Source organism: Temnothorax nylanderi, unplaced genomic scaffold (genome assembly GCF_030848795.1).
Source record: "Temnothorax nylanderi isolate EJ_2023f unplaced genomic scaffold, tnyl_v1.0 TNYL_tig0046_pilon, whole genome shotgun sequence".
In the NCBI taxonomy this organism is placed as follows: Eukaryota; Metazoa; Arthropoda; class Insecta; order Hymenoptera; family Formicidae; genus Temnothorax; species Temnothorax nylanderi.
This window is the reverse complement of record NW_027249108.1, coordinates 389527-400526: the sequence shown is the minus strand read 5'-3', so window position 1 is coordinate 400526 and position 11000 is coordinate 389527. Positions and strand designations below refer to the sequence as shown.

General features: G+C 34.8%; 1 protein-coding gene across 8 annotated transcripts in view; it reads right to left on the bottom strand.

The window, feature by feature from the left end:
- Window positions 1–210: 210 nt before the first annotated feature.
- LOC139772042 (gustatory receptor 10) overlaps window positions 211–11000 on the bottom strand; it is a 115611-nt gene continuing 104821 nt past the window's right edge. For 2 of the 8 annotated variants that reach the window (XM_071705344.1, XM_071705348.1), the window contains 9 exons: window positions 10260–10968; window positions 9916–10126; window positions 3740–4188; window positions 3226–3395; window positions 2149–2441; window positions 2000–2068; window positions 1712–1810; window positions 1304–1500; window positions 211–1103 (listed from right to left, as the gene is read on the bottom strand). In XM_071705344.1, coding sequence (XP_071561445.1) covers window positions 1447–1500; window positions 1712–1810; window positions 2000–2068; window positions 2149–2441; window positions 3226–3395; window positions 3740–4173 — 1119 coding nt within the window. In that variant the 5' untranslated portion in view covers window positions 4174–4188; window positions 9916–10126; window positions 10260–10968 and the 3' untranslated portion in view covers window positions 211–1103; window positions 1304–1446. Of the gene's footprint in view, window positions 1220–1303; window positions 1501–1711; window positions 1811–1999; window positions 2069–2148; window positions 2442–3225; window positions 3396–3739; window positions 7908–9915; window positions 10127–10259; window positions 10969–11000 lie in introns of those variants that run through there. The other 6 variants (XM_071705345.1, XM_071705347.1, XM_071705349.1 and 3 more) reach the window with 6 other exon arrangements.

Genomic DNA, 11000 nt, shown 5'->3' with positions numbered 1-11000 from the left:
AAGTTTTTTGCATAACGTGGAACATAATTTAGGGTAAATTTGAATAAATTAACGAGCGATCCGCGTAATTTACTTATTCGAAGTACGTATTGCTTTCTCGCAATATTTTAATTCTGAAAGAATGTAGGAAGGCAAAACGCAGATCTAAGATCTTGCTTAGAGAAAGTATTTGGAGAAGGAAAAGGAAGGAAAACAGAACAATGCATCAAAATGTCGCAACTTTCTCTATTCTACAGATAATAATTACTTTATTGCATATAAGTATAGTAAATATAACGTTCATGCTCGCGTTATATTTGACATGAGAGGAAATTATATATTTCCTTTACAAATTGCTCAGTTTTGTGCGTTGAGTTTTTGTGCAAATAAAGCGATAACGTATTTTCTTATCATTGAGCAAAAGTAGATCACAGAAAGTTGAAAGAAATGTTTTGTAATGTTTTGTCAAATTATACTGTCAATTTGAAGAAAAAAGCTTTATTTGAAGCTCATACCTATATACTAATGGTCTTAAAGATAATTTGTTAAAAATATGATTTAAAGATTCAAAGTTTATACTTTTAGCTCGTTTATACTTTAGCTGTTTAGCATATAATCAGTTTTCTTTCTATTATTGTAATATATTGTGAATAGTATATTTGCGTGTGATATATATTTTGAAGCTATTTCTCAATTATGTCGTCTAAACTGCTTAGATTTGTAACTTTTAGTTCGATTTCCAATGGGTCGATTATTTTCCTCTTACCTACTATTTTCCTCTTGCTGCTCGCATTCTAACGCCAACGGATACACGTTATAATAATAACAATTGCCCTCTCTAATTTTGATGAGCTTTGAATATATGTTATAATATTGAAATAAGAGACATTTTTTGTAACTTTGCTCAATTTTACTTTAGCAGGCTGAAACGCTCCCTAGAATAAAAAAAAATTAATATTTGTTTGTCTGAATGAGTCGAAACGTAAAAGATATGAAAAAGTATTTTGAACGATAGTTTTACGGTCTTTAATGTATTTCACAATAATTGTACACTGAAAGAAATAATACCGGCACTTTTTCAACATCCGTCATCCTTCCTCGTTGGTTGTACCGCCGTGTTTGATCTGTAAAAACCCGCTGCTTGTATTACCGCAGCGACAATGTACTCTCTTAGCGCAAAATGACAGGTCGAATTTTATGGGTATACAAACAAATGTCTTGTTTTTCCCCATGCAGTTGTCTGCGTATATAGTGTGTATCATTAAAAATATTAAAAATTAATCAAAATACGATAGAAATATCTCCTCATTGTATATCCCTTTACCTTTTGCAGGTCTTCGTTGCTTTTTTCTTCTCGACTTTACAGCCGATCCGTAAAGCCGCGAGGAAAGATAAAGATGGAATTGGCGGAATGATGAACCGATCGATTGAACACGCGGATGCAGCGCATCGAGGATATCTCTGCCACTAGACGTTCGCGGTATGAAGAATTACCAGATATGTAGTTATACCAGAGGCTATCTGTGAAAATAACGAATGAAAATTATGGAGATATGAAAAATCTTCGAAACGATTTTGTGCAGTGACAATTTAAATAAACGTTCGCAGCACAAACTGCAATATTCCCGGACGATTTTTTATCTTTAGTGTACTGTGTAAAAGTGTTTTCAATACACATTTTATATTTTAATACAAAGATTAATTTATGCACTATTTTCCTCGCGAGACTCACCGAAAGAAGCAATGGAAGATCGATGCGTATAATTCCGAAAGAGGCAAAGAAATGTACTTGCCGTAGTTGGAAGTAGGTCACAGCTTCTACATTACAATCCTGCAATTATTTAACAATTATCTATGTTAAATAACATTTAATAAAAAAGGTTAGCTGTTTAGAATAAAACTGAGGAGAAAAAAATTTCTTCTTTGCTTTTTATTAGATATTACTATTTTATTACTTCTTACTTTAATAATTTTAGAAAAAACTGGAGTTAGAGTAAAACTAAATTAGCAGAATTTTTACCTGCGTAAAATTTCTCTTAGAGAGAATGGCCGATGACGGTGTAAAAGCGATCTTGCCAACGCGATTAGCCTTTGGAAAAAATAGAAGAAAGGGATAAACTCGTCGATCGTGTCGAAAGACCCTCCTTGCTCGAAACTATATCAACTTACTTCGGTCGCAGTTACGTGACAGATAATGGTAATGATCAACAGATTCGTCACGCAAGCAGACACCAGTAAAATTTCCCTCACCATCAGCAGGGGTTGCGCGTCCGCGATGTTATCATTGATCGTATAGATGCGTGTAAGTGTATTGAAGGACATACTGGAGATCCACAACAGGAGCTGCAACGAGTACACGGAGTTTATCATCTCGGTCGCGTTGGTGAGACACGAATGCAACCACCACACTTCTTGCAAACGGAACTGCTTGCCCGATCGATCCACTACCATGATTTTGCCATCTGTTTAAACAATGCAATATTGTGTATGATCATTCTTGAGACGACTGGAGACAATTTTATTATTTGCTTGCACTTAAAGAGCTATTAATTATGTGCATTAAGTCTTACTTATATAAGACTTATTAAAGATTTAGACTGTATTGCGGTTGTATCGCAACTACGTATTATAGATTTAATATAAAAGATAAGTTTATTAAATATATGGAGCGATTTTTTTTTATATCTCGAATGTCTTTTAAGGATAAGATCTCTCCAATTTTACTGGACGTTAATCAAAACTTCCGTCATTTTATCGAAAGATCTAATTACTCTCATTTAAAAAGTGAGCGATAAGTCAATGTCGTTATTTATTTTCAAGGGCTTCGATTCTCAGGGCTATTTCCTGCCTTCATCAGTCAAACCGCGTGGGAAAGCAGGCGTGTCAGTAAACGCAGACAGTAAACTATTGATGATAACAGGTAGAGTATTTTCACAAAATAAAAAAATAAAGAAAAAAACCCAGCGAGAATAAGATAATTAGAGGGTTTGGCGTTATAGAAGATTATAATTTCATATTATTAATTAATTTTTGTTTTCTCGGGAAGAATAATAGACAATTCAAAAAATTTACATGAACAAATCTTATTCTTTGGACACTTTTTTTCATTTTCACGATCTTTTTATGTATAAACGGCTAAAGATTAGAGGCTAAAGATTTTTAGGAGTACAGCATGGAGATGCTGCAGATTAGCGATATAAGTGAATTATCAAATTATTAATGCATCAATAAACGCGAGAGACATACCATTTTTCGCAATAAATCTACCTTCGGGCATCAGCAATAATTCACAAAGACAGCGGAATCTCTCGTACAGGAGGGATGACAGGCTGGCGAACGTCATCAGCTGCATCGATAGCGTCGCATTAACAACGGCGTAAGTTATACCGTTGAACAAGGAGTCTTTGGGCTCGACGCTACGAACGACAAAATTGCGAATGACAGTGCAGTTGTAATACGATGGAAGGGATCAAGATGGATTTATATGTGCGAAATAATGATGATCGTATTGTCGACATGGTTCCGATATCTTAACTTTCTAATTTGTTATTATTAGTTTTATATTTCGTAAATTCGATGTAATGGAACTTTTTTTCACATTGTCATGTCACATATCATATCATTCGCTTGTCACATCATATTGTAAAGAAATATTAAAATTAATATTATAACATCCCGTAAATTTTTTCTATAATTGCATGTACCGTTATATTATTATTCTCTTTTAATATCCGCTTATATAAAAATTATTAGTACTCACCGGAACGTTACATATCCGACTATCGCCCAAAACAACAAAATAGTGAAGGCCAATGCCCAACAACAATAACGTATCCTGTGAGGGTGTCTAGACTCCTTATATTTCGTCGCCCGGTCGAAGACGCGTAAATGTGAGAGTGCAGCTCGTATCTTCCAGTTATACCAGAATGTCATCGCGATGTCACTTAAGACGCAGGCATATGAGAGACCTGTTCTCACCACGGTGAGCGTCAGCAGCCTCGGTCCGATTACGTCGTCCCAGCGGAGCATGTAAAAATTCGCGACGCAGAGACTGGCATACAGGAATGCAAACAGGGCCGAATAAACAGCGCCGTACTTCATTATCACGATATCGTCTTCCTTGACGAGGAAAAGTCCACATCCAAACAGTCTCGCGGTATGGAAAAGAGGTCGTATGTCACTCAGAGACCCCATTTCCTACTATCGATCCTGAGGCGTTCGAAAATGAAAAAAAAAATAGAGAACACTCTTCTATTGCAAAGTCCACGTCGCGATCTCCGCTGATATTCTTAATTTAAACAGTTACACCTTAGCACAGTTATCTATTCTTCTTATTCTTCGCTTTCTTTCTTTAATGAGTCTCTTGAGAGCTACGTGAAGCGTAAAGCTGCGGTGCCAGGACAAATTACAACATCATTTCTTATCATCGATCCTAACACTCAAAAATAAAAAAAAATAGAGAACGCTCTTCTCTTTGTTCTCCAGAGATACTGAAAGTCCACGTGATCTTCTGGTATTCTTAATTTAAACAGTTACATCTTAGCACAATTATCTATGCTTCTTATTCTCCGCTTTTTTTTTCTTTAATGAGTCTCTTGAGAGCTACGTGAAACGCATAGCTCCAGTGCCGAGCCGGACAAATCACATCACAACATCATTTCCTATCATCGATGCTCGATGCCTGACGCTCGACAAAAAAAAATTAAAGAACGTTTTTCTTTGCGACGAGCATATGTTATAAGATCCACTTCGCGATCTTCGCTTCTTAAATGTTTCTCAGTTATCTATTCTTTTTATTCTCTGCTCTTTCTTTTAACGAGACACTTAACAACCACATAGAAAGAAGCACAAAATGGCAATATCGAGTCAGACACGTTACATTGGTGTATTTCATACTATGCAAGTACATACATTTACTACATGCAAGTATATCTATTACATCACTGTATAGTAGGAAATGAGATAGCGACAAGAAGATACAAGATAGAGTAGAAATATGAATTACGGCACTTACGGCTGACATTAGGCTTCTTTAGAATGCCAGAAAAAATTTCAATTTGACAGTTTGCGTTTATCAGGCCACGTGCGAGATGCAAGACAAACATAATATGCAGCTCATAAAACTTTACAGATTAAAAACATAACGAGCATCCATATACATATACATATTTTCTTATGGATATGCGAGGTAACGCAGACAAATAGAATGTCTCACCGGAATCAGAAGCGGCTCTCATACTGATAACACACGTGTTGCGTAGTGAACGAGAAAAAACGACTTAAATTACAGCACTTCGATGTTAAGAGGTCGATTTGGAGAAAGTTTCAAATTGTCGGATAATTGCGACAGACTTCGGGAGAATTACTCATAAGACTTCTTCAAGCGGCGGGCTCGTCTGCCGTCGAAGAGAACGTGCATACTACTATCGGCCCGTTAAACGTAAGTTCTTCCACTTAGCTACTCCAATAGTGATGTCAGGAAGATAAATGGAGGGCTCGCCGCGAGGCGCATGACCTATCCAGTACTTCACGCCCCGGTGATATTAATCTGCCGCCATGATAGTAGATAAATATTGTCGTAACGCGCGAACAATTAACACGCCTGTGTGTCTCATTTGTAAATTTCACAACGTGACAGTTCACCACTGACTACCTGCTATCCGTTACAATGACCATTCCCCAGGTTATTACTGCTTATCCGCGAGGAAGTAAAAAATCAACACGATCACGAAAGGGTTTCAGCGAGCACGCGCCGAGGATCGCGCTCATCCCGACATTGTGATCGTGATTAGATGTTAAATACTCCGAGATTAACGAGGAAGCACGGAAGAAAATTATACACGCATTTACGTTGACCATGAGCAGAGATGAAAGGATACGCGCGAAGAGTGATATCTTGAATTACGAACAAGTTATAATCAGGAGAGGTCATCTTTTTCCTGGAAAATTAACAGGTGTAAAATTAAAGAAAGATTAGTTCCGTTTTTTACAAAATGGAGATAACCCTTATGGAAAAAGCTACTGTAGTTGCGAAAAAAGCACACAAAACTATAGCAATTCTGTAATATAGTTACTATTGTTTCGCGTACTTTTTTTCGCAAATGTAGTAGCATTCTATAGTATTTTTCCATAAGGGAAAAATCCCGTCTTTATGACGCACCGCGAGTACCGTGCGTGACAAACAATTTTAATCATTGATAAGACATGGCGCACGAAGATACTACATGCAGAGGAGGGTTTTACATGTAATAGCTATTGCACGTGACATTGTAACTTAATATCAAGGCGGGCAAAACGGCGTGGAAACTCCAATAAGCCACGTCGGTGACGTCGCGCAAACAGAAATGTCAGTTATTTTCTCCATCTGTGGCATAAATCAACATTTACATATGAAATGAAATTTATAGGGCGTCAGTAACGTGAATCATTAGCGTTTAAAAGCCAATGGAAACGTTTGGTCTGCATATAATATATAATCGCTAAAATATAACTTATGAAGAGAGAGAGAGAGAGAGAGAGAGAGAGAGAGAGAGAGAGAGAGAGAGAGAGAGAGAGAGAGAGAGAGAGAGAGAGAGAGAGAGAGAGAAAAGAAAAGAAAAATCAAAATGCAAAATGCAAAATGCAAATCTGTAACGATATTGTCGTGTTTTTATAAAGAAAATGCGAGCTTGCTTATTAATTAATTTGGCGAAGTGGACTCTTCGACGCAAACTAATAAAATCTTATGTGTGGTGTACACACATTAGAGGATACAGATAGGATAAATCTACCTATTTATTTTGAACAATCTCAATTGTTGTTTTCTCACATTATAACGATCTGATCAAACATAATGTAAGGGTGATATATGTGTAAAAAAACAAAGGTGTGTACACTCATTGAGTAAAATGTCAGTATCACGATGAAATAAGCTTCTACATATTCGGTAGAAATTCCAAAATCGTTACATCGTTCGCCCCTAAAAAAAGGAAAATAATCAATGATATATTTTCGCCTATCATTATCGACAAGAAACAACTATCTGATGGATTTTATCTCCGTTCTCCGAGTTTCTACTCTGTTGTTTGCCCATAAAAAATTCAAACCTTCAGTAAATTTAGAGAGACAGCTTAATGTGGAAAGGTTGAGGGAATAAACAGCATTCCGTTAGGATTATTGGAACTATCACGCAGTAATTAGAGTTCTCTGAATTATTGAATATTATTAAGGAGATACAAAATCGCGAAACACGTTTTAAATCACGTGGAATCAAGATCATCGTGAATGGAGATGGATGAACTAGGATTATCGTCGACTGGAATGGGTCCTTTTAGAATTAATAGATTAGTAATGTATTTGATCGTTCGATTGGTAGGTCAATGACATATTCGACTGAGTATTGTACATACAATATTTACGTGGATATTAACGCAGACTAATTTACTCATGATGAGTCATATGGAAGAGCATGACTCAGAGAAACATTAATGCAAGAAAGCGATATAGAAAGGCGATTTTTTTCTCCCTGGAATTTTTTATTACGATAGATCCTAATTTTGCTTTCTTCGAGTGAATAAACGGAGTTTCTTTAGATTATAAGAGTCATCCTAAAAAGGAGAAAATGACAGCAAAGGGTTAAATAAAAAAAGGCTGTTTTCTTTCCATGATTCCTACGAAAACTTCTCAAATAAATTCGTAAAAAGATTCGAAGCTAGTTAGAAATTAACTTTTCATGTGCGCGAAAATTCAGAGCAGATGGTTATTTGTTAAAACTTTTTAAATTTATTATCCGGCATAATTTATTATCTTTTTATTTATTATCCGGCTATTTGCAAGATTTCATACTATTGTTATCATTATTATTGTTGATAAATTTGAAAAAACTTTCTTTCAATAAATACATTTATTTAAAATATTGATAATTGTGATCAACTGTATAATTCATTTGATTTCACATTAGATTTCATAAACACATAAAATTATAAACAGAATTTTATCTGTTGAATTCTGACACGAATTGCAGCTCATCTAAAGTTATTAAATCTATTTTAGACGATTTGTGATTCGTCAGAATACACAAGGGATAAAATTCTATTTATAATTTTACGTTTTGTGCAAGAATTTAACATTTGAGGAATCTGAATATGCATATGTGTATAAAATATATATTAAAAAATACGCATAAAGTTAAAAAAATGGAATTCTATCCTGGAATATATGACGCAAGTTATACATCATCCAAGGCCTATTTTAGATGATCTATAATTTGCGCTAGATTTCAAGATAGAGATCTGGCGCGTTTCTGTTTACCTATAATTTTTTATAAAGCCGTCTAAAGTGAGCTCAGCTTATAGTTGTACAGCATGATCAATACAATACGCATCAATCGTTCTTTTTCCCCTTATATTAAATAAAAGAGGTATGTGGAGCAATAATATGGAAGAAACTTTTATGTACATGCGCGATAGTATTGTCAAATAATTCTCACAAGCGTAAATGTCCCGCAATTTTGATAATTTGAAGATTGTAATACAAATCAAATTAAGAGACGTGTGTATTTTTTTATCAATGCTTCTAATCATAAAAGAGCGAAACAAAGTAGTTCTCTTCTAGTAAATTCTAATAATTTTCTAATAATTGTAAATTATTAAATAATAGAGGAAAGTACCCGATTATGAGATAGGCTCCTAATATGCGACAGCGAGGTTTCTGCTAAACTAATAGGCCCTATCTGTTGGTTCCACCATGAACTTATTGCCCTTGGGGTAAAACCTATTTAGTGGAAAATTCATTGTTTGATCGTGCGTGTAGTCGTTGCAGAGAAAGAAATTGTGAAATTGGATGTTGTCAAGTGCCATAGATATGAGTCTTTAAACCTTGTTTATTATATAATTAATAAATATTTGGCAATAAGTTCAGCATGCAGCGATAGAGTAAGGTCGTATTAATAGGAAAATACGGGATATGTTGAGTTGCTCAATTGTAGAGATTAGATTTGGTGATCGCGAAACCGCAAGGCGTGGTGCTCGTAACATGAGATACTCAGGGTACTCCTGGGTTGCTGAAGTATGAAAGTTATTGTATAGTAATAAAAGAAGAGAAAATACTATATTAACGTTAAGGGAAGGTTTATACGAATTTATAAGACTGTGCTGACCTTGATTTGAGAGGAAAGGGTGAAGGGGGAAGATTAGGTACAATATTGAGTATAAGTGGGTTTACGATTGTTGCAAATATGCTTCTCCATTACATTTGTCTTTCAAAAACTTTAAATAAAGATTTTTAATTGCAATATGATGTATTTTGCACTTTATTAGCGATTTCCCGGGGTCTCTCATATTAGGAGCACACTTTTTCGATTTTTTTGAAAGCTCATTTTTCACATTTTTCTAATTTTCAGCAAAATTAATATTTAAATTAAATTTTACATTTCAGCATCTTAAAGCTTATTAAATTCCCTTTAAAATGACCTACTATTTTTTTCAATTCTGCCCATAGACTTCCGGCAATCACACAAAATAGATATGGTATCTCATAATCGGGTACTTTCTTCTAATTATTAAATATTAAATAATAATTTTAATAAATTGTAAATTATTTCTCTTCATTCCGAGTTTCTAATAATGATAAATTATTAGAACGGTGAAAGATTATATAAAAAAAAGTTTTAAACAAAAGTTTTGTTTAGGAAAATAAGCGTTTATATAAGTACAAATTGTGACGTCATAATCGTAACACGCGCTGCTAATGCTTACAGCGCCAAAAACGATGTAAAAGATACTTAAGTGCGCTTAAAGCGCATTCCAAGGTCCATTCTATTTAAATCAACTTCTTGTACAGTTAATCTTTTCTCTTTTTTCTCCAATGTGAAAAGAAAAAAAGGAAAGATGAACTGTGCAAGAAATTTGACTAAAAGCTATAATGTTGATCATTATTGGTGTATGTATATCTACTCACTATCAGAGAGAAACCTGAGAGCGGCCACGCCAACATTTTGCTGGACTGCTTGATACGCCACTCGCATCCATTTTCAATGTAGAAACTACTTTGGCATAAACACTTTGTGGTACTGCCGATAAAGTCTCTCCACTTGGTACACTCAAATAACTTTTATCTTGAGAAACAATACGTAACATCCTCTCCTGCATGGCTTTAACTTACGTGAAACCTATATGAAATAATGCAATTTTAATATTAACTGGTCGCGAAACTCTACTGTATTTCAAATAAACGATCAGTTAAGATCAAGCCGATCATGCAAGAGTACGCGATGCGATCAATGTTCTTGCGGAATTTCTTACCTCTTTGCATATTCTGCCCCGCTTTTACCAGACGTTGTTGCAATTGGATATACTTTGGTTAAACTGGACCTAGATTTTTCTAATAAAATTGAGTTACACTTTAAACTTTAGATAAAATTCCGTGCGATATAAATGAGCTAACTCGTAGAGGCCCTCCACCACCCCCGCTGATTCCAATCAGCGGTCCTCTTTTCCTTGGATATAAGCTTTGTTTTTTTCGTTTTTTTACTTTTTTATACAATTTAATCTATGCCAAAATCTAATACATAATAAAACAATAAAGTAATACAAAATTACATAATGCAATATAACATATACAATTAAAAATTGTGTACATACATTCAAAAAATCTTATTACTTCCGGATTATACACGAAAACATTCGAAATGCGTATAACATATCGTCCATAATTTATAGCAATTTAACTACTTAACTACTTAACAGTGGATTGATAAACGACATCAAATTACACGATATTTAATATCAATTTGAAATTACGAAGCTTTACGTAATACAAGCAACCGCAACTGAAGAATTATTAATAAAATTAACAATTATCTTTGCAACATTTGCAATTTGCAATAAATGTTACATGTGCAAAGCTCTAATGCATGTTATACTTACCAATTAAATAAGTCGCGATACCACTCATTCCAATTAAATAAATTCGACACCACGCATTCCGCAGCCGATCCGTCTCGTGCCCGATCTGGAAATGAAAGGGGAGCGTAATTAACATTG